A 25,157-nucleotide genomic window follows, 5' to 3' on the forward strand; every position below is an offset into this window, starting at 1 on the left:
TCTATTTACATAGAACATAGATAGAACATAGAACATAGAAAAATACAGCACAGAACAGGCCCTTCGGCCTACAATGTTGTGCAGAGGATTAATCCTAATGTAAAGTATAATAACCTTACCTACGCACCCCTCAATTCACTGCTGTGCATGTGCATGTCCAGCAGGCGCTTAAATCTCCCTAGTCTAGTAGACACACACATTCCTCTGGGAATCTGGTACAGCTTCTGTTGTTGTATTCCAGATGACTCTACACAATCATGTGATACATACATCATCAGTGCATCATTTCCCATGGTCATTAGGCATTTTGCTGCTGCTTTGTTGCTCTACAGCCTACTTTGTGATCTTCCTTTTGGCCAACATCCAACATCCATTCATCTCAGCTTCCTCCAATCCATCATCAGATGCTACCTTTTGGTCATTATGCTGCTGACAATGGCCCCTCTCCAATTTATGAGAAATCTCTTCAAAATCTTCATTTTCTGCAAGGCTTTCATACGCCATCATAACATCCCAGCTTCTCTCTGTAATAGTGATGCCCCTCAGGACAGGTCCTCTGCTCATCTCTCTGCCTCTTAGTCATGCCCTTTCCTCTTCAATTGGTCTTTAGAGCCTCTGGTTATTGAATTGAATTTCTTGGAAGCTTCTTCCTCTCTGCAAGTAATGAGATAGAAATGGATCTGTTCAATCCGTTCACTGTATCATACTCAAATCCATTTTTTTAAAGTAGTAATGTTCTGGATTTGAAACAAATGTTTTCAGTTTTAAGGTGGAAACTGACTTGCAAGTGATTAATAGCTCAGTTCTTTGGGTTCATGATCAAGGACGAACGGCTGCAGCTCAGAAAAATAATGTGTGGTGTCCAGCCAACCCCTACTAGATTCACAACCAAGCCTGGCATTTATGTTGTTCGACGATAATCCTACATCTTAATAAAAACCTATCGCTTGAATCAAGTGGACATTTTGGACAACCACTGGCGGGTTCCTTTCAACGTGGAAATGTCCATATTAATGTTTTGAATTGGTAATAAGGTGACTAACCCATTTTGCCATCATTACCACCAACTGACCCGTTGTGTTACTCATAACCGCGCCCTCCACCTCCGTTTTTCGCTCTGGTTAGACAGTGATGTTACATCTTTCTGGACAAGTAATATATTGTGAAAATGAAGTTGGTTTTTAGTTGAGGTAACACATCGTGGAAGAACTACGCAGCTTATTTATTAAGCCGGTTAGTTTCACAATCCTGCTGTTGCTGGGATTTCAGAGCTCAGTGGTGCTTCCTTCACAATGCACTCGGGCTGAAAGAATTATGGATTTCCGCTGGTTTGCAAGGACAGCAGCGTTTCGTGATAGATTTCCTGAAGGTTTTGTACCAGGTAGGAAACTTCTCGCGGGCCGAAGCTCACCTTACCGTGATCAAATCTGTTCTGGTTTAAACAGAATCTGACTGGAACGGCTACCTAGTAAAGTTGAGGCGGCGCCTTTAATTGAGTTTTTTTTTTACTCGCCGAACTCAAGCACTTGACTTTTGCAATCTCTTTTCAAGGTTATTTCTGGGAATTGAGGCTGACCAAGATACTAAAACTGGAGAAATCTGCCAAACTCCCCGTGTAATCGCGATTACTGAGAGCCACTGTTGCAATGAGATGTAGCTGAGAACAAACATTTTATCACTCTTGAATCTTTATTTACAAATAAATCGTTGCTTTGCCAAGTGCGGAACCTAATATGCAAATTCTCGCCAAACGTGCAGTCGGCATTGCAAAGTTGGAAGCAGCCCTGCATCCGAGAGGCAGCTGGGACGCTGGGGAAGTCTATTAGCCTGTTGTTTCCTGCATTCCTCGGTAGCTGGCACTCTACGCTCTCCGTGAATAAGACACAAACGCAGCAACACGGCGGCGGAGCATCTGCGCTGGGGACAGGAATCTGATCGCTCCCAGGGATAGGACTGCACTGGCTGTGGGTGATAGATTGCTGCATTTGTTCCTACTCCTGTCAAGGATCCGGGCATTTGAGGGAAAACTTTGCCGCCAAACCGACATCTGGAATTAGCATTTGAGGGGCGAGTGTTGATCTGTCCAAGGTGCTGAAATGTAGTCTTGCTCCTCCGAGGTGGATACTATGGGCTTCGCCTCTGAGAAGTTACATTGCAGTTTATAGCGCAATGGGACGTGAAGATCTACACCCCTGATGTCGAAGGGGCTTTCTTTTGCTCCAAGTATGCGTGGCAGGATTTGACGGAATGGGCCGTTTTCTGGTGTACCTGAGATCAACTGTGCTACTGTTTTTCAGCTATTTTAACATCTGCCTGATCACAGCGGGTAAGTCAAACAGCGTCTGCTGCTGTTCCTGCGCCCCCGCAGTGAGTTTGTCAAGAATTCTTCTGTTCGATTCGCGACCATGGTTTAGCTTCCCTGAGAGATTCTCCCAAGAAATACAATAGCAATAGCAGTGTTGGAATATTAAGCTTGGATCAGGTCTGTGATCAACAGTCAAAATGTACCACGAGATATCCTGTCATATGAAGATTAGTATCAATCCTATTTCTTGAACCTAGCCTTAATCAAAGTCTTTCCAGTTAGTTGAATTCGTCTTAAAAGGAGTTGCACCGACAAATTAGCCTTTTTTCGGTTTCATATTGTATGTCATTTGGCCAACCGACTAAAAATGAATAAAACAATCAAATCTTAACAAAACTGTCACCCACACTTCGTCAGTTGTAAATCTAGGTTGTGTAATACCCGTTGTTGAGAAACAGAGCTGTGAAACTAACTGGCCTGGATTTGTCTTTCTTTTAACCCTACAAGGTTCACAGCTACGGATGTTGCGCCAAGGCAAAATATCTGACTTGATTTTACGCGGAGCGGGATTTTTTTTTCTCTCTGGCATTTACACAGAAAAAATGCCACGCTTCCTTTTGCTTGTGTAGCTTCATCTTGCAATAGCGCAGCGTAGTTTCCACCTGCATGATCGTTTGTTCAAATGCCAGGAAACTGCAAATAATATCCAGAACCGAACGGGTTTGGCGACATGGTCCTTGTAACTTAAACACATGTACGCTAGAGTGAGATGCACTCAAAATTCATCATGAAGCTTTTAGAAGGAAATATCAGTTATTTTTTTTAAAGTCGTACCTGAAAATCGATTCATTTTCTATAACTTGTCTGGATATGATATTGTATTTGCATTTCCTGTATTTTAACATCTAAAGTATGAGATGCAGCACTGGTGCATTCTGACAACATAAGGGAAGCAATGTAAGAAGATTATCCACAGTACTGCCAATTGCAGCATGTTGCACAGTTTTAAGCCAACCTAAAATGCAGCTTCGAGTTGATGACTAGTGGTGGAGGTTGTTGCATTATAATGAAGGATAAATCAATGGAGCAACGTCTGCTTCTTATTTCCAATACATTGTTAGTCGCTAAATAGTAAAGAGCAGGGTTATCAACTTAGCGTAAGTAACGTGTTTGGATATGCAAGTAAGAAACGCAAAGGAAGAGGGGTGATACGATCAGGTACTCAATGCTTTAGTTTATCAAACATCTGATCATTCACTTTATAAATACTTACCAAGAAATATAAAGGTTCAATATTCAAAACATGTTGTCATTATGGAAAAATGTATTTTGTTACCAAACATGCACTGACATTTTCCCTGATGGTTCATGATATACATATGTCTGTCAGCTCACACTTCTAAGAACAATATTTAGTTTAAGTAGTAATCACACCATTTTAACAGCAAGCCAAGAATTATAACCCATTGGATTTTATTAATTTTTTAAAGTGTGATTATGTATGATGGTAAATGAAGCTACATGGATTGTTTATAATGCAAATTAATATAAATCAAATATGGAAATATTTGGAATCATAGCTTATTAAATTTACTATATAATGGTTCAAAGTATGTTTTATTTGCATGTGCATGCACATATATAATAAATATTATTGCTTGCCATGTTTACTTCATATTGGAAAATAATTAAATAGTCAAGTTTTATACATCAGAATCAAGAGGCCTTAGTCTTAATCAATAAATGTTGCTGGTGGGGAGGCTGATACTTCTAAGACCAGTATCAATAGTGGCTAGCTTTGAATACTGATGTAGTTACTGGAGGATTTCTGGTCTCCCTGCTATTGAAAGATGTTGTGAAACTTGAAAGGGTTCAGAAAAGATACAGAAGGATGTTGCGAAAGTTGCAGGGATTGAGCTGTAGGGAGAGGCTGAATAGGTTAGGGTTATTTTCCTGGAGCATCACAGGCTGAAGGGTGAACTTATAGAAGTTTATAAAATCATGATTGACATGGATAGGTTGAATAGACAATGTCTTTTTTTCCTAGAGTAGAGGAGTCTAAAACTAGGTTTAAGGTGAGAGGGGATAGATATAAAATGGACCCAAGTCTTAGAAATATACAGCACGGAAACAGACCCTTCAGTCCAACCCATCCATTCTGACTGGATATCCCAACCCAATCTAGTCCCACCTGCTAGCACACAGCCCATATCCCTCCAAACCCTTCCTAGATTAGATTAGATTCCCTACAGTGTAGAAACAGGCCCTTTGGCCCAACAAGTCCACACCGACCCTCCGAAGAGTAACCCACCCAGACCCATTTCCCTCTGACTAAAGCACCTAACACTATGAGCAATTTAGAATGGCCAATTCACCTGACCTGCACATCTTTGGACTGTGGGAGGAAACCGGAGCACCTGGAGGAAACCCACACAGACACAGGGAGATTGTGCAAACTCCACACAGACAGTCAGCCAAGGCTGGAATCAAACCTGGGTCCCTGGCACTGTGAGGCAGCATGAGCCACCATGCCATCCCTATTCATATACCCATCCAGATGCCTTTTAAATGTTGCAATTGTACTAGCCTCCTCCATTTCTTCTGGCAGCTCATTCCATACACATACCACCCTTGCATGAAAAAGTTGCCCCTTAGGTCTCTTTTATATCTTTCCCCTCTCACCCTAAACCTATGCCCTCTAGTTCTGGACTCCCCCACCCCAGGGAAAAGACTTTGCCTATTTATCCTATCCATGCCTCTCATGATTTTATAAACCGCTATAAGGTCACCCCTCAGTCTCTGACACTCCAGGGAAAACAGCTCCAGCCTACTCAATCTCTCCCTAAAGCTCAAATCCTCCAACCCTAGCAACATCCTTGTAAATTTTTCTTAACCCTTTCAAGTTTCACAACATCTTTCCAATAGGAAGGAGAACAGAATTGCACGCAATATTTCAAAAGTGGCATAACCAACATTCTGTACAGCTGCAACATGACCTCCCAACCCCTGACCAATAAAGGAAAGCATACCAAATGCCTTCTTCACTATCCTATATAACTGCGACTCCACTTTCAAGGAGCAATGAACCTGCACTGCAAGGTCTCTTTGTTCAGCAACGCTCCCTAGGACCTTACCATTAAGTGTATAAGTCCTGCTAAGATTTGCTTTCCCAAAATGCAATACCTCACATTTATCTGAATTAAACTCTATCCGCCACTTCTCAGCCCATTGGCCCATCTGATCAAGATCCTGTTGCAATCTGAGGTAACCTTCCTTGCTGTCCACTCCACCTCCAATGTTGGCGTCATCTGCAAACTTACTAACTATACCTCTTATGCTCACATCCAACTCATTTACATAAATGATGAAAAGTAATGGACAAGCTCTGACCCTAGTGGCACTCCACTGGTCACAGGCCTCCTGTCTCTAAAACATACCTCTACTGCCACCCTATGCCTTTAAGCCAGTTCTGTATCCAAATGGCAAGTTCTCCCTGTATTCCATGAGATCTAACCTTGCTAATCAGTCTCCGGGGGCAATGTTTTCACACAAAGAGTGGCGCATGTATGAAATGAGCTATCAGAGGAAATGGTGAAGGCTGTCAAAATTACAGCAGTTAAAAAGCATCCGAATGGATATATGAATAGAAAGGGTTAAGAGGAATATGGACCAATTGCTGGCAAATGGGACTATATAAATTTAGGATATCTGCTCGGCATGGATGAGTCAGACTGAAGGGTCTATTTCCATGCTACACCGTTCTATAACTTGATGATATACATTCAATTGAAAAATATCCCCATATGAAAGGAACAATGAAGACAATGAGCATTGCTTTATTGGTCAGAGTATTGAGTACAGGAGTTGGGAGGTCATGTTGCAGCTGTACAGGACATTGGTTAGGCCACTGTTGGAATATTGCATTCAATTCTGGTCTCCTTCCTATCGGAAAGATGTTGTGAAACTTGAAAGGGTTCAGAAAAGATTTACAAGGATGTTGCCAGGGTTGGAGGATTTGAGCTATAGGGAGAGGCTGAACAAGCTGGGGCTGTTTTCCCTGGAGCGTCAGAGGCTGAGAGGTGACCTTATGGAGATTTACAAAATTATGAGGGGCATGGATAGGATAAATAGACAAAGTCTTTTCCCTGGGGTCGGGGAGTCCAGAACTAGAGGGCATAGGTTTAGGGTGAGAGAGGAAAGATATAAAAGAGACCTAAGGGGCAACTTTTTCACGCAGAGGGTGGTACGTGTATGAAATGAGCTGCCAGAGGAAGTGGTGGAGGCTGGTACAATTGCAACATTTAAGAGGCATTTGGATGGGTACATGAATAGGAAGGATTTGGAGGGATATGGGCTGGGTGCTGGCAGGTGGGACTAGATTGGGTTGGGATATCTGGTCGGCATGGACGGGTTGGACTGAAGGGTCTGTTTCCATGCTGTACATCTTCATGGCTCTATGACTCTATGCTAAAGTGTCAGTGATTTACCTGTAAAATTCAGACTTTTGCTATTAAGCTCCCTCATTGCCCCACGAGCATATTTACAGAATCATGATTGCTCATTCAGTTTACAGAAAGCACACTTTACTTCTGAAATATCTGCAAGTCAATTTTACTTCCTATTTGTGATATTTTATTATTGAATCTGATAATTCCTGGATTCAAGTCCAACCTGCCCCAAAGATGTGTCCAATGCACCTCAACAGATTGATTTTAAAAATACCTAGAGTTTGCTAATTTATTGACGATATAAACTTTCTTATAATGTACTCAAATTCATCACAAACTTAACAGTAAAAATATTTCCAGTGATAACATAATGATTACAGTATGGCAACATATGAATTACTAGGCATGTTTTAACTTCAAAAATAAATGTCATGAATTATCAAATTGCATGAATACCAACAATATGCACAGAGTTCAATGTCTATACTTGTTCATAAATTTAATTTTTATTTTTAGGGAAATAATATTTTAATGACATTGATTTTGGGTATTCACCATTTCTGTGAAGCAGTGTTGATATAAAATATTTTTAATGTGATTAGTTTTAATCTGGGATGATATCTCTGATGCTCAACATGCTATAGGCCAAGAAAGCTGTATTTATGTGCAATTGAAAATTAAAATGCAACTTTGATGTAGAAGCTATTAAAATTTCCCAAGTGCATCAATGTTATTAATGAAATTTAAATATTAAATTAAAGAGGTGATATAGCTCAGCTTTATCTCATTTTGTACTTCGTAGTTATATTCTGCATGCATTTTCATATGGTTAATACATTATACTAATTTACCATGGCAGTAGTGTGCTTTACCACCAGTTTGAGATCGCATGATATACAAAAGTGCCGTTGTTCATTTCTTGAATCTAACATGCTTTTATCATAGAGGAAATCTCTATGAATTAACAGTGGAATATCAGTTGAAGGGGTTCTGTCAATACAATGATCTTTACTGTACAGTATTATACCATTCAAACAGCATTGCATGCATCTAGTTTTACTGTTTTTAACTGAAACTGGCTGAAACGTTCACAATCTATTGTTTTGATAGTTTGTGGTACTCTCCGTATTTAGACAACGTGATTATAATAACAGCTAGGAACTTTTAAATTGAAAGAGGACTATTTCACCAAGGAATTTGTTAAAGCTCATTTGAGTATACTTTATCTCTGATTTGCAGTTGTTGGATATTGTATTGTTCATAAGCGTTTCTTGACATTGCTCATTTAATGTTAAATTCAATTCACCATGTTAAGAAAAGCATAAGCGCACTTGATTGGCAGATGCAATAATTTAATCTTCAAAGAAATAATAAGCAGTGCAGAACTTCTTGAATTACCTCTGAAATCTTCAGAATATTTATTCCAAACAGTTTACATTCATCCAGTAATTCTGAAATAAGAATTTAATTCTGATTCTCCAAAATAAAAAAGAAGTGGTACGACAAATGATGTGATTGGCACTTCAATCACAGTGTTGAGTAAATGAAAACTTAGAATACTGTAACTAGTGTGTTAATCATTTTCCAAAAGAGTAAACAAGAGATCTATCAACGTTATACTTCTGTCTAAATTAATTTTATTGATAAGGCCATGGGAGTAGAGTTTAAAGCATTAAGTAAATTAGTGTTTCAAGCTTATTTTGAAGTATGATCTATCAACAAATTAATTAGACAGTGAAATTAAACAACAATAATATAGCATTTATTTTCTTTGAGAGATTGTGCGTAAGGTCCGGAAAGTCACATGGTTTTGTAAATAGACTCCGAATTACATCAGTGCTGAAAGGGTGCACGACAGATTTGCTTTGTGAGCATTTATGAGTGGATTTTTATGAACTAAATTTACAACTAATTCCTTCATGAAACGCGTAATGATGGATCTCATTAATTTAATTGGGTGCTTAATGTAAAACGCCAAATTTGGCAACACTCTGTTCAGTTTAGATAGATGTGAATAAAATTAGCAGCTTATTTTCAAAATACATTAAAATTGTTTCAATTCATGGAAATTGATCATAAAAGTAATAATGGGAAATATTTGTAATATATTAATTGTTTATTCATCTTTACTGTGATGTTTTGATGAAGCATTTGCATGTTGCAAGTATTTATTCTCTCTGTAATGTGCTGAGTTGGTTAGTGATGTGAAACATAGCTGTTCCTTTTCAGTGAACATTCAAATCCGGATACAGATCATCTGATATAGATGAGTTGAAGAGCCCATCTCTATGATGACAGTTAGTGATATTATCTATCCAGTCTTTTTATAGGTTACCGAAGCACAGACAAAGTTCAGTTACTGAATATCTATTTAACCTCTCTAATTAACTATAACATGAGATGTCACAGAGAATCTGGCAACTATGATTTTGTTTCTCTCAAAACCATTGGGTGAAATTAATTGAACCAGAGTGGGCATGACGATGGGGGAGATGGGGTTGGGGACTGATTGATGGGAGAGTTGGACATGACTACCTCCGCTGCATTCCCAGCACTAAGGAATTATCCCAAATTAATTTGAGGGAAGGAATAACCTGACCTGGAAATCCCAACTGCTGGTAGGGGTACATGGTGGCATGTTAACACTGCTGCCTCACAGCGCCAGGTACCCAGGTTCAATTCCACCTTCCGGTAATTGTGTGGAGTTTGCACATTCTCCCCATGTCCGTGTGGATTTCCTCCAGGTGCTCTGGTTTCCTCCCACAGTCCAAAGATGTGCAGTTTAGGGTGGGTTGGCCATGCTAAATTGTCTATAGTATGCAGAGATGTGCAGGCTAGGTGGATTAACCATGGGAAATGCAGGGTTCAGGGATGGGGTAGGGGAGAGGTTCTGTGTGGGATTACCTTCGGAGGCTGTGGACGCATTGGACAGAATAGCCTGCTTCCACACTGTAGTGACTCTATGATTAAATGAAATACAGCCATTAACAGCCAATTGACATTAAATGGCAGTGGAATCATGGTGATTAGTCGTGGTTTAGGGTTAAATGACAGTTGCACTGCCTTCCCTCATGTCTAAAAGCAGTCTCGTAAACTCTTGTAAAAGTCTTACTGGCCTTCTGGTGGTGCAGTCCCTTGTTGTCAAGCACTTGGCATCAGAGAAATGGCATTCACTGAAAGCCAATCCCTGCCTTTACCTCTAAACCACCTGGCCCTCTCCCATGACTTCCATCCTGCCTCACTCATCTTGGTCATGGAGTCCCTCATTGATCTCAAGCCTCCAGCTATTGTGTATCCAACCAGTGCCACAGCTCCCAAGTCCTCCTGATCAAGGCTTAGCCCGGGGATGGTGTGAGGCCGGTGGCAGCCCACAGCTCATCAGCTTAGTGTCATCTCACAATCGGGTTGCTTGTGAATGCAGCCCAAAGTGGATGGTGGACACCATGTAAAGCTAAATCCCAGTGGTGCTGACATTGATGAGGAGATGCTGTTTCTAATTGACTGGATTTCCATCTCTGCGGTCTTTAATTCAGAAGAAAGTCCAACAGTGACTGTAAAAGTGCCCGATTGGTACTTAATTCCATCAAGCTTGTTCCCCACCCCCACTCCCCAAATAGAACTGTCAGAAGTTGCCCACAGTGGGTGAGAACTCTCGCAGGCTCATTAACTCCAGGTGTGTAAATCAGGTATATCAGCATGTACAGCCTTGACAGCATTAGCGCACAAAGGTTAGATTAGCTATAATAGGCATTAAGATGACCTCTATTTTACTTCATAGTCCACAGAAATTATAGATGACAAATTATAACTGAAATAAAGTCACTCAGTGTTTATTGGGTTCACATTTTTGAACTGGTGTGCGATCAAACTGCACATAGCTACCCTCCCAACTGAAGTTAAAAATCACACATCACCAGGTTATAGTACAACAGGTTTATTTCATCAGGTAGCTTGTTCTTCCAAATAAACCTATTGAACTCTAACCCGGTGTTGTATGATTCTTAATTTTGTCTACCCCAGTCCAACACCAACACCTCCACATCATGGCCCCCAAATTAAATTAGATAAATGAAGTAAGCCTGGGTGAGTCCAGGTCACTGTACATTCAAGGGCTATCAAAGAGCTTAAACAGTGCAATAATTTTGATAAAAATAAGCAGAATGGGTTAAGAACAGATAGACAGCTTAACAAAAATAATACAGCATTAGGACTAAAATGACATTAGGAAAATAGAAAAAAAAGTTAAGGGCTATATGTGAATGCGTGAGACAAATGAAGACATTAGCGAGTTTTGAGAAGATTTGTAACTCAGATTGAGGTTCTGGATGTAGGTTTGCTCACTCAGCTGGAAGGTTCATTTTCAGACGTTTCGTCACCTTACTAGGTAATATCTTCAGTGAGCCTCTGGATGAAGTACTGCTAATGACTCCTGCTTTCTATTTCTTAGTCTGGGTTTCTTTGGGTTGGTGATGTCATTTCCTATGGGAAGTCATTTCCTATGGTGATGTCATTTCCTGTTATTTCTCTCAGGGGTGGTAAATCGGGTCCAAGTCCTTGTGTTTGTTGGAATTGCCATGCTTTGAGGAATTCTTGTGCATGTCTCTGTTTGGCTTGTCCTAGGATGGATGTGTTGTCCCAGTAGAAGTGGTGTCCTTCCTCATCTGTATTTAAGAATACTAGTGAGAGAGAGTCATGTCGTTTTGTGGCTAGTTGATGTTCATGTATCCTGGTGGCTAGTTTTCTGCCTTTTTGTCCAATGTAGTGTTTGTTACAGTCCGTGTATGGTATTTTGTAAATGACATTAGTTTTGCTTGTTGTTTGTATAGGGCCTTTCAAGTTCATCAGCTGCTGTTTTAGTGTGTTGGTGGGTTTGAAAGCTACCATGATGCCAAGGGGTCTGAGTAGTCTGGCAATCATTTCCGAGATGACCTTGATATAGGGGAGAGTGTCTGGGGTTTCTGGACATTTTGTCTGCTTGTTTGGGATTGTTGCTGAGAAATCTGCGGACTGTGTTCATTGGGTACCCATTCTTTTTGAATACACTGTATAGGTGATTTTCCTCTGCTCTGCATAGTTCCTCTGTGTAGCAGTGTGTAGTGTCTCATTGGAATAATGTTCTAAAGCAGCTTCATTTGTGGATGTTGGAATGATTGCTTCTGTAGTTCAATATTTGGTCCGTCTGTGTTGTTTTCCCGTAGACACTGATTTGAAGTTGCCCATTGGCTGTTCGCTCGACTGTGAACATCTAGGAATGGTAGTTTGTTGTTGTTTTCCTCCTCTTTAGTGAGTTTTATGCCAGTAAGGGTATTATTGATGGTCTTGAAGGTTTCCTCTAATTTGTTTCATTTAGTGATGACAAAGGTGTCATCCACGTAGCGGACCCAAAGTTTTGGTTGGATGGTTGGAAGAGGTATTTGTTTGAGTTTCTGCATTACTGTTTCTGCTAAGAACCCTGATATCGGAGATTCCTGACATCAAAGTTAATGCCATTTACAAAGTACCATGCAAGGACTGTAACAAAAACTACATTGGACAAACAGGCAGAAAACTGGCCACCAGGATACATGAACATCAACTAGCCACAAAAAAATATGACCCACTCTCACTAGTATCCTTAAATACAGATGATGAATGGCACCATTTCAACTGGGACAACACATCCATCCTAGGATAAGCCAAACAGAGACACGCACGGAAATTCCAAGAAGCATGGCATTCCAACCAGAACTCTATCAACAAACACATGGACTTGGACCCGATTTACCACCCCTGAGAAAAAGAACAGGACATAACATCACCATAGGAAGTTACATCGCCACAGGAAATGACATCACCAACATAAATAAACCAAACATATAAATAGAAAGCAGGAAACATCAGCAGTGCTTTGTCCAGAGGCTCACTGAAGATGTTACCTAGAATGGTGATGAAATGTCTGAAAATGAACCTCCCAGGTCAGCGAGCAAACCTACATCCAAATGGAGACAGGTTTGCAGAATGACCAAGACTGGGAACTAGTACTCCTGCACTTCCCTTTTGGAAGAGAAAAGTGAAATTTAAAAGGAGGAGTGGGTACCCTGATAATAAAGGATGGGGTGATGACAGCAAAGTTCTTGGCTTAGAATACCAAGGCAGTTTGGGTGAAACAAATAGTCAACAATGCTGCCAAATACTAATGGGAGTAATTTATAAGGCCATTAATGAAAGTTGTAGTATTGGACAGAGTCTGTGACTGCTGTGCCCCATGCAGTCATACAGCGGTAAACAGGCTCTTTAGTCCAATTCGTCCATGTGGACCAGCTATCCTGAATTAATCTAATCCCATATGCCAGCATTTTGCCCATATCCCTGTCAACCCTTCCTATTCATATACCCATCCAGACACCTTTTAAATAGGTAATTGTACTATCCTCTACCACTTCCTCTGGCAGCTCATTCCATGCGTACACCACCATCTGTGTGAAAAGGTCGTCCCTTAGGTCCCTTTTTAAACCTTTCCCCTCTCACCTTAACCATATGCTCTCTAGTTATGGATGCTTCCACTCCGGGGAATACACCTCAGCTCATTGTCAGCTGATGTTTCATCCTGAACCATTTTCTTTGGTGGTTTTTGTCACTGAAGACTTTCTATTGCCTTCAACTTTCAGAGGGAAAGTGAGGACATAGGTCTCAAGTTTACCTCCACCAGAGAAGGAATTAAACCCACAATATTAATATCATTTTGTACTATACATTAGAAGTCTAGCCAACAGACCTAAGTGCCCCGCCATGGACATTGTCTAACTCAGGAAATTAAAAGGTAAATGCAACAAGGTTTCTACAGGGATCATGGGAAATTTAATCTTCATATGGACTTGACAAACTAAGCATGCAGGAAGAAAATGGAGAATTAGCTTAGGAAGTGCATTCTGCATAATTATTTAGATCAGATATGTTTGGAACCAGTTAAAGACTAGCTAACTTATTGTACAATGAAAAATAATGAATTAATAACTTCTTAGTGAAGGAACAATTGTTTATGTGCGTTGGTTAAATGATTGAATTTTTCATTGAATTTAAGATCGACTTAGTTGAGATTAAAATGAGAGCAACTAAATAGTCGAGAAAGGCATATGGTTAATTAAGAAATGAATAAAAGTTGATCATTCAATTAATAATTCACAATGATTATTCATTGCACAGTGAACGTATTGTTTAAATAAATATTACATTAAAAGAAGAGATTACAATATTGCCCAAAATATTTAGTAAGCTAAAGGACTGAGAGAATTATAGAAATTCAGAAAATGACAAGCAATAAATTGGTAAAGAAAGAGAACATGAAATAAGAGCAAACTAACAAATTACTTCAACACTGATTGTAAGAGAAAGGAAGAGATTAGTGAAGAAGGCAAAGATGACCAAAAATATAATGGAGAATAAGTATATGGCAGCATCATTAAATGAATGCTTTGTTACTGATTTCATGTTGGGGGAGGAGGGGGAGGAAAAAAACAAAGAAAAGCCAGGTGAAGTGAGGAAACAAGAGTCTTGTTAGATTGACAAATTTAAATAAATTAGTATTATCAAAAAAAAAGAGATATTAATAGAACTAAAAGCTGACTAATCCCTTAGACCTGATGGCCCATATCCTAGGGTTATAAAAGAGTTAGCAACAGAGTTTGAGTCCTTCCACAAAACTGATGAACATGGAAGGTGCATTCACAATGCAATGAATCAGACAGAGTAGCAACCTGAAATCTATCCACTAAAACCAGGAGGGATTCCTAGTCGATCAGGTGAAATCACTGTTGAGCCTGTTTGACTTGCTTGTTTCCCACATTTGAAGAGTATGTTGTTTGAAGTTACCTTTGCATCAGTCGATGTGATATTACGCAGGTTTCTCTCTCTCTCTCTCTCTCTCTCTAGTCAGCCAGCTAATTTGCATTCATTGCTAATTTTGGCCATATGAGTCATCCTTTAAACACATACACTTTGAAATTACATTAAAAATGTTCACAGTAGTGCCATGTGCATGACACTACAATATCTCTGAATTACAATAACTATGTGTATGTTGCCACAGCAATGTGATCTCTTTGAGTTGACCAGCTAGGCATTGATTTTGATTTTCCAGAATCCTATAGATCCTGGGACTGTCCCCTTGGATTGGAAAGTGACAAATATAACTCTAACAAGCACCAAAACCTAGCTTGGCTGGAGGTGAGAAGATTCTTCATATATGCCTGGATTCTCTGCAAAACTTCACACTGCTCTCGAAGCAGCTTTTGGGAAGATGAGACTGTTACACATCTCATTCTAGAATATGCCCTTGCAAAGAAGGTCTGCGAAGAGATGCAATGATTTTTGTCGAGGTTTGTCCCAATCAGCTCCATGACACAAGACTGTGTTTTATGGTCTATTACCCAGGACGCACACCAAAACAAACATTTATTGCACTTGGAAGACCATCAACTCAGTGAACAATGCCCTTTGGTCTCCGAATTTGTTGGTCTTCCAATGCAAAGAGTTGATCTTAAGCAAATATTGCAGAATGGTGCATTACATGTCCAAGGCTATGTGCTGAGGAGCACACTAAAGTGTGGATCAGCTGTGCCAAAGTGCAATGAGGGAAGACAATGGTCTTTCTTCCAGAGTACAACAAGGGTATGTTCAGCTATCAGTCCTTCTCTTTGCCTCAAACTGTATGTAAATAGTGTCCTGCGTGGATAGGAAAAACCTAAAGTTTTTGTAACTGCAGGAATATCAAATTCTAATGTTTGTTTTTCTTTATATGCAAAGACATGGCTTTGTGTGTGGGAAATCATGTCTCACAAATTTGATTGAGTTTTTTGAAGAAGTAACAAAAAAGATTCACGAGGGCAGAGCAGTAGATGTGATCTATGTGGACTTCGGTAAGGTGTTCGACAAGGTTCCCCATGGGAGACTGATTAGCAAGGTTAGATCTCATGGAATACAGGGAGAACTAGACATTTGGATACAGAACTGGCTCAAAGGTAGAAGACAGAGGGTGGTGGTGGAGGGTTGTTTTTTCAGACTGGAGGCCTGTGACCAGTGGAGTGCCACAAGGATCGGTGCTGGGTCCTCTACTTTTTGTCATTTACATAAATGATTTGGATGCGAGCATAAGAGGTACAGTTAGTAAGTTTGCAGATGACACCAAAATTGGAGGAGTAGTGGACAGCGAAGAGGGTTACAACAGGATCTGGACCAGATGGGCCAATGGGCTGAGAAGTGCCAGATGGAGTTTAATTCAAATAAATGCGAGATGCTGCATTTTGGGAAAGCAAATCTTAGCAGGACTTATACACTTAATGGTAAGGCCCTAGGGAGTGTTGCTGAACAGAGAGACCTTGGAGTGCAGGTTCATAGCTCCTTGAAAGTGGAGTCGCAGGTGGATAGGATAGTGAAGAAGGCGTTTGGTATGCTTTCCTTTATTGGTCAGACTATTGAGTACAGGAGTTGGGAGGTCATGTTGCGGCTGTATTGGTTAGGCCACTGTTGGAATATTACATGCAATTCTGTTCTCCTTCCTGTCGGAAAGATGTTGTGAAACTTGAAAGGGTTCAGAAAAGATTTACAAGGATGTTGCCAGGGTTGGAGGATTTGAGCTATAGGGAGAGGCTGAACAGGCTGGGGCTGTTTTCCCTGGAGCGTCGGAGGCTGAGGGGTGACCTTATAGAGGTTTACAAAATCATGAGAGGCATGGATAGGATAAATAGGCAATGTCTTTTCCCTGGGGTCAGGGAATCCAGAACCAGAGGGCATAGGTTTAGGGTGAGAGGGGAAAGATATAAAAGAGATCTAAGGGGCAACTTTTTCATGCAGAGGGTGGTACGCGTATGGAATGAGCTGCCAGACGATGTGTTGGAGGCTGGTACAATTGCAGCATTTAAGAGGCATTTGGATGGATATATGAATAGGAAGGGTTTGGAGGGATATGGGACGGGTGCTGGCAGCTGGGACTAGATTAGGTTGGGATATCTGGTCGGCATGGACAGGTTAGACCAAAGGGTCTGTTTCCATGCTGTGTATCTCTATGACTCTATTGCACAGAACCCTTTAATACCTGTGTACGTGCACAGATAATTTATAAATAAAGTATATTTTTGCAATTAACAAAATCACTCCACAGTTCAAGAAAAGAGAGAAAAAATAGAAAATCACAAATCTATAGCTCAGTTATTATTAAGGTCAAATAACAGAGCACTTGGAAAATCATAATATTATTGGGCAGAGTCAACATGGATTTAAGGCAGACATTTTAGAGTTTTGACTGATTGCTTAATAAACAATAAACAGGTTATTTTCAGGTTGGCTTGCTGTAAATCTCAGGTTACTGCTAGGATCAGTGTTTGAGCTTCATTTATAAACTGTATTAATGAGTTTGAGTGCAAAATATTCAAGCTTATTGATAATACATAGTTGGAGTGAAAGTAATGTGTAAAGAGAATACAAAGACACTGCATAAGGGTATAAACAGGTTACAAAGAGAGGACAGTAGGACAGATGGAATATAAAATATGAGGCTTTTAAAATTTGCTTTTCTATTTCTCTCTCAGAATATTTTTAATTAGTGATATTGGAAAATTTTGGTGTTCATGGGGATTCAGGTCTCCTTAAATGTAAATCATACAAAGTTGACGTGCAGGTACAGCAAGCAATTAGAAAAGCAAATTTCGTAGACTTTCTTACAAAAGGCATGATTTTAACACTGCTAATGTGAATGAATGTTAAGTAGGTATGGGGAACCATTCAAGTAATGGGAGGAAATAGGAAAATAATAGTGGCATGAACAGTATAATTAGGGAATAGATACCATTTCCTGCAACCATGAGCCCATGGCCCAAAGACTGTGTTGCTTGCCTGATGCTAGGATTAAGGATATCTCCTCAGGATTGGAGAGGAATTTGGAATGGGAGGAGAGGGATCCACTTGTCATCATCCATATTGGTACTAATAAAATTAATCGAACTGGAAAGCAGGTTCTGCTAGAAGATTTTAACAGTTTGGAACTACATTGAAAGTGAGAACATCCAAGGTAGTAATATCAGGATTACTCCTGGAGCCATGTGCAAACACTTATAGGGTAAATCAAGTCATGAAATGCATAGTTTAAAGATTGGTGTGGAAAAAAACGGATTCAATTCATGGGCCACAGGCATGAGCAAAGGGGTAGTAGGGAGCTGTTCCACTGGGTGGGCTTCACTTTGAAACATACTGGGACCAGTGACCTGGCAAATCAAATTAATCAGATCTAGAGAGGGCATTAAACTATTTGGAGAGGTAAGGGTTCAGGATGGCGGATATGTAGGTTTACAAATCAAAGAGACATTGGCCTTGACAGCAGGTGACCTACAAACAATGTTTTGATATTGTTATCGAGAGTGGAATTAGAAGGGATAGTGGACCAGCATTTTTTAAAAATCAGCAGACAGGGTCAAAGAGGGATAACATGGTAAAAAGGCAACATAATGCTCGTTAATTAAATGCATTATTTTGTATTCAGAACAAAATTAAATTAAATTTGTGGCCCAAAGGGATTAATGGACATGATATTATAGTCATTACAAAGACAGAGTTACAAGGAGATCAAAGCTGGCAACTATACATTCAGATGTTTGTGACTTTTTTTTGCATTGTGGTGAGGAAATGGAATGTGGTGAAGAAACTTTGTTACTATGAGTTGGACTAAGATAGTAAGAAATTATCTGGGATCTGCTTATGTACAATTCATACTGGTGGATATAACAAGGGGAAGAATGCACTGGTGGGTGTAAATTAACATCTCCCTAACAGGAGCTGCTCTGTAAGACAGACAATAAATCAAGAGATTATGAGGTTATATTAAAAAGGCAGTAGATTAATCATGAGGGACTTTAATCTTTATGTAGATTGGGAAAATTAACCTGGCAAAGGTAGCCATTAGGGAGCCTTCATACAATGCATTTGGGGCAGTTTCCTGGATCATACTAATCTGGACCTGGTAATGTGTAGTGAGACAGGTTTAATAATTGATCTTGAGGTAAAAGATCTCTAGGAACAGGGTGACTATAAACTTGTAGAATTTAGCGTTCAGTTTATGAGTGAGAAACATGGTTACAAACAACTGTGCTAAACTGAAGGAAGGGTAACTACAAAGGGAAGAGGGCTGGAGTGGACTGGAAAAGTTATTTAACAGAAAGGAGTTTGAGGAACAATCATAGACATTTAGGAAATTAGTTTATGACTCAGAACAAAGATACATCCTAATGAGGAAGAAGGACTTTAGCATAGGACTACACCAACCATAGGGAAAAAGTGAGGACTGCAGATGCTGGAGATCAGAGCTTAAAAATGTGTTGCTGGAAAAGCGCAGCAGGTCAGGCAGCATCAAAGTAACAGGAGAATCGACATTTCGGGCATAAGCCCTTCTTCAGGAATGCCAACCATAGTCAACCAAGGAAGTTAAGGATAGTAACAACTTGAAAGCAATAAACCATATGTGGTAAAGATTGGTGGCAATCAGAAAACTGGGAAAGTTGTAAAAGCTCACATGATGTGACCAATAAAATAATAGGAGTAAATAACCATGAGGACAAGCTAGCAAGGAAGTAATATAAAATACACAAAATAGTTATCACTAGAGAAAACGTACTAGGGAAATAAATGGGGTGTAAGCATTATTAGTCCCCTGGACCTGATGGGTTTTGTCCTCGGATTTTCAAGGAAGTACTGCAGAGATAGTGGCTGCTCTGATAGTCATTTTCCATGAATCCTTAGATTCTGGTAAAATCCCAGAAGATTGGAAAACTGCCACTGTGGCACCCTTATTCAAAAAGAGAGAGAGGAAAATAAGATGGGTAACTAAAGATTAACCAACGTCTTTGAGAAAATGTTTGAATATAGTATAAAGGATAAAATAATAGATGATTTATAAAACTTCCTGACAAATCTATTGTAATTAATTGAAATAACAAGCAGGATAGATGAAGGAGAACTAGTAGATGTAATATATTTAGATTTCCAGAAGGTGCTGATGAGATATTGTATATAAAACGACTTAATATCAACCCTTGGGGTTGAAGATAGTATATTAGTATAGAGAGAGAACTGGGTAACTAATAGAAAATGGAAAGTTGGGATAAAGGGAAATTTCCGGGATGGTAACTTGATGGGCTGCCACAAGAATCGGTGCTGTGACCATAATTATTTACAATAAACATTCATGACTTAGGTAACAAAAATGAATGTTTTATTGCCAAGATTGCAGATGACACAAAAATAGGGTGAGAGAGCAAGTAGAAAGGATGACATAGTGTCTACAGGGGGAATATAGACTGGTTAAGCGAGTGAACAAAAATTGGCAGATGGAATATAATGTGGGTAAAATGGCGTTATATGTTTTGACATGAAAATCGAAAGAGCTGAATTTTAATAAAATGAGGAAAGATTTCAGATAGCAGCAACACATGAAATTCCCCAACAGCTAATGGCCAAACAAATCTTTGTCAACCAACTAGTCAAAGGGCAACTAGTAGAAGATTGCACTGGGCTTCCTAGACTTATGACAGAGCCTAAACAGAAGAAAGAATCAAATTAATTATCTATATTTGCATTTACAGATTTTACAGAACTGGTGGGAATATTTCCTATTCCTATTATAACTGAAGTGCATTCCAATCTATTGTCTTACAATGTAGAATTGTCAGTACCAATTGCTGAGGTTATGATGAATGAGCTGCTCTCCTCCAGCAATACAACTGAGAATGTGAAAATGTCTAATTCATCAGAAAGGAATCCAGATGGCTAGTGAAGAATCCAACCTAATCAAGGAGTTAAGTAAAGAGCTCAACTCAAAGATATCAGCAGAATGAAAGTCACTGTTTCTTTGATCAAAATGCAATGAGCTGTAAACCAACTCCCTGGAAATCTGCTCCACATTCATAGATTCATTGCATGGTCATAAGTTATAAAAAACCTAGCCAATGATGTTCATTTTAAGGGGCATCTTAAGTGACTTTGAAGCCAAAATTGAAGGACTGCAGTGATCATGGAGGGCTGGATGCAATTACAGAGACAGGAGTGCTGAGACTATGGAAAGATTTGAAACAAGGCAAATGTTTTACAAGAGACAATTTGCAAGACGAGGAACCAGTTTAGGTTAGCAAACACAGATGATGGATTGTCTGAGATGGATTTCAATGTTCTGTGTGAGAGAAGAATAATGCTCTACACCACTAATCAAATCATTGTATTACGGAGAATAAGTATTTTTGACATGTAAAGATGTCAACAAATTTCACACCAAAGATTAGCACCTTTTGCAGCAAAATAGAAGATAGAAGGCTGATCAGAGTTTAGCTGGAGGTGAACAGAGACAGGAGAGAAGAAAGGTGTTTGAGGTTAAAGTAGGTGGTCTTAATGGTTGAACTGATATGTGGTTAGAAGCTGAGCTCATTATTACATATAATGAAAGGTGACAAGATAAATTGAACTCAAGACCGTAATGAATGATCTTGCTCTCATTTTACTCAATGACAATCTCAATCAAAATAATGAATCCAGTAAACTTTATTTTCTAAAGGTTAGTCAGATCACCTTGTATCAGCCTTCCTGAGTACCCTGATATAAATTGCAAAAAGGCCTTCTCTTAATCCTGACAAGGTAAACAAAATTCCTGAAACAGATATCCTGCTCCCTTGCATTGATCACAAAACTAAGATGTAGACAGAACTATCATCTGTAATGACTGACCCACATTAAAGGGTTTTCCTTGCTTGTTACACTTTTCTTTTTGACACATGAATAGTTCTCACGCAATTGGGATTGCTGTGACAAGTAGAATGTCATTCACAGACAAATGCTTTTCGAAACAAAACGTACCAAAGGAATGTTGTTATTTCAGCATCAGTGTGGTTATAAACAACACCATAGAATTAAGAGTCTGTTATTATTTTACACAGTTTCTAAACTCTAATAGTTCACTAAGGCCCAAAACATATTCATATAGAAAGTCATCATTTGAACTCAGTATTGAAATTAATGTAAGGAATATTTTCAGTAAGGAGCATGCAAGCAAATAAAACCAACAAGTATGATCTCAAGGGTAATAGGACTAAGTTAATGAGGAAATATTGGAGATGTTCAAGCTGTACAGTACATAATGAAAATGGTTAAGGGAATAGCCTTGTAAAAGTCAAGGCTTATAAAATATTTAATGATAGAACTAATTATTACAAATTACTATGATTAGTCGAATCAGGAGAAATCCATTTATAATCGTGAAAAGTAAATTGAAAACATATATTGGAAAGTGATTATTTTACGCATGTTAAATGTTTAAAATAATTTCATAGACGTGGTGGCAGAAACAAAGATACATTTTAATATTCAGGGAAATGGAAGGCTAGGAGAATGAACTTGGGTTCCAGGGAATCCAGCTTTAATGGGGTAATTGACCTTTCTTATTCTTTACTGTTTTAATTTTTTTTAATTTTTAAAAATTCATTATAAAATTCAACAACTGGGAACTTCAGTGTTGAGGTAATGATTTTCTGCCAGTCCAACAACTAATTCTCATTATATGCAGTGAATTGAAATCTGTCTCTAAATTTATCTGAGACAATCCAACCGCCACCCCTTGACATTCAATGGTGTGACTGTCACTGAATCCCTTACTATCAACATTCTTGGGGTTACAATTGACTAGAAACTCAACTAAAATCACTTATATAAATATGGTGGCTACAAGACCAAGTCAGAGGCCACGAATACTGAAGTGATTAACCCAAAGCCCGCCAACAATCTTCAAAGTACAATTCAGGAGTGAGATTGAATACTCTCCACTTGTCTGGATAGATGTAGCTCCAACAACACTCAAAAGCTTAACACCATCAAGGACAAAGCAGTCCGCTTGATTGGCACCACATCCAAAAGCATCCACTCCCTCCCCCACTGACATTCAGTAGCAGCAGTGTGTATCGTCTACAAGATGCACTGCAGAAATTCACCAAAGATCATTAGAATGCACCTTCCAAATCCACAACCATTTCTATCTAAAGGATAAGGGCAGCAGATACATGCGAACACCATCACTTGCAAGTTCAGCTCCAAGCCACTCACCATTCTGACATGGAAATCTATTACCATTTCTTCAGCGTCACTGGTTCAAAGTCCTGGAATTACCTCCCTGAGGGCATTGTGTGGCTATTTACAGCACCAGGACTGCAACATTTCATGAAGGCAGGTCCTCACCACCTTCTCAAAGGCAAATAGGAACAGGCAGTAAATGTTAGCCAGCTAGCGATACCAACATAACACGAGTGAATAAAAAAGTTGTGGCACTTCAGCTAGAGCCAAAGACTAACAGGCATAGCACAGCAAAGCATGGATCCAGTGAAGATGCTTTTGTGCTTCTGTGGAGCAGAGAGGTGAGTTTCTCACTCAGCAGAGCAAAGTTTGTTAAATGCTGCATTGATGCCACAACTCTCCCCATTAAGATTCAGTTTCCCATTTTACCAAAAGCACAGACCAAACTAGATATCAAGAAATCTAGACTTGAATTCTGAGCAGATACTTGGTCGCTTTAGCTCAATGCTGGCTACAACCAGCTCCATGTTGCTCAGCATCTCAGGACATAATCCATATGCTACCCTCATCAATGAACATTGGTATCTAATGCTTACCAAGCCCTCATAATCCTGGAGGCACTTCTTTGATTCAGAGAAGTTCATTGTGGAAGCACAGACCTGCGTTTCAGGGTGTCCTAACAATTAGTACTGGAAGTCTGCTGCAGGGACACTTGGTACACAGGGGCAGGCACACAGCTCATAGATTGGACCAAGCATTACCTCAGGGATACTTGCTTGTTGCCTTGGTGATTGCTCACTTAGCACTTACCTGCATCTTCACTGCATCTATGCTTTGCTGTGCTATGCCTGTTAGTCTTTGGCTCTAGCTGAAGTGCCACAATGTGAACAGTACCACTTTATTGAAGTGCTCCTCAGCACAGAACACAGACAGGCTGCTTGTCTAGTTTGTCTGCAGGATTCGTTTTGGGGGAAAGAGGGGAAATGACTTGCTTTAATGGCATATGTAGACATCAATATAACATCTGCAGTGTGTGCCAGCTGCCTCTGAGGCAAAAAAATGCACTTTATTCAACTAAATGGCCATGTCAGAAAGTTGGTAGGGGCTAATCCTGAACCCAGTCAAGGGTGGACTGCTGTCGGTTCGGGGGTCCCAATGCTGTCAGTCACAGGCACAACCCATGCTCAATCCAGGGTTGGCCGCAGTCAGTAATCCATTTGGGTTACTTACAACCAAGGGATAATTCTGATAGAAGTCCAGGGAGTGACCAACAGTCAGTCCTGTAGGACCAGCACTAGTAGTCAGGAGAGACTTGTATTGTTGATCAGGGAGCTGCAAAGACAGCATTCAGGGGCCTGGCCAGTCATGTTTAGGGACTGCTTGTTGATGACGGTCAGAAGTCTGGTGTGAATACAGTCCTGGGTCCATCAATCATTCGGAGAGCACTGTGAGAGGGTGGGGTAGTCAAGACGAGGTGCGGAAAGGGGTACTTGAACAAGCAGGGGACAAGAACAGTGATCGGGTTTGGAGGAGGTATTCAAGATGTATGAGGATGTGGGTGAAATGGCACCAGGGGAAAGGTAGGCTATGGATGGGAGCTTATTGGCAGTGACCACCAGCAGCATTGCCTCCACAGGGGGAATGCAGAGGAGCATGGTTGGTATCTTTAAGTAGTAATACCAGGACTTGGGGGAGGGGGTGTAATTGAAGGTGGTGTTAACTGGTAGCACTCCAGATTGGATAATGGCTGTAAATGGGCTGGTAGGATAACAGGGGGTAAGGCGGTTACAGGGGGTGACCTGGTGACCAAAGCCCAGTGCTGACAGTGTCCACCACAAGCTACATTCCCTGATATCACTTACCATTCTCATGGCTAGGACAATGCCCAAGCTGGACAGAGTCAATGCCATTTTGATGGAAAAGCATAAGATCAATGTCTGGTGTATTATAGGACATTAAACAAATCAATACTCAAAGCAGGCATTTTAAAAACTACAGCTACATTTAATTTGCAATCACTTCATTGTCCATTTGCAACGCAAGCAGAGTGAAGGTGCTTATGGTTTAAATATGATCAGAAGTGATTTGCATAATGCTTTATGTGTGAGAAAATTGGAAATTAGCATCTAACTGATGCTGAAGTTAGCAGCAATAACTTTAAAAAGGCAAATGCTTGCTCAAGTCAAACAGTTAATAAAACAAGTTGCAAGGGTGTGATGGGAGGCGTAGGCCATCACTTTGTCATCTGGTAATGCAGGCTCCATGTGTCCCGGGACACTTTAAGAGTGCCAGATACTGGAGTTGGATCTGAGGCCTGCAGGAGTGGGAGGCTG

General features: G+C 40.0%; 1 protein-coding gene across 1 annotated transcript in view; it reads left to right on the forward strand.

The window, feature by feature from the left end:
* The first annotated feature begins 1,109 nt into the window (after positions 1 to 1,109).
* The window catches only part of fndc5a (fibronectin type III domain containing 5a), a 101,596-nt gene continuing 77,548 nt past the window's right edge, over positions 1,110 to 25,157 (forward strand). Inside the window, exons 1-2 of the mRNA XM_072548339.1 lie at positions 1,110 to 1,381; positions 1,552 to 2,326. Of these exons, the coding sequence (XP_072404440.1) occupies positions 2,248 to 2,326 (79 nt within the window). The 5' untranslated portion in view covers positions 1,110 to 1,381; positions 1,552 to 2,247. The remainder of the gene's footprint in view (positions 1,382 to 1,551; positions 2,327 to 25,157) is intronic.

The sequence above is a fragment of the Chiloscyllium punctatum genome, chromosome 27 (genome assembly GCF_047496795.1).
Source record: "Chiloscyllium punctatum isolate Juve2018m chromosome 27, sChiPun1.3, whole genome shotgun sequence".
Taxonomy (NCBI): domain Eukaryota; kingdom Metazoa; phylum Chordata; class Chondrichthyes; order Orectolobiformes; family Hemiscylliidae; genus Chiloscyllium; species Chiloscyllium punctatum.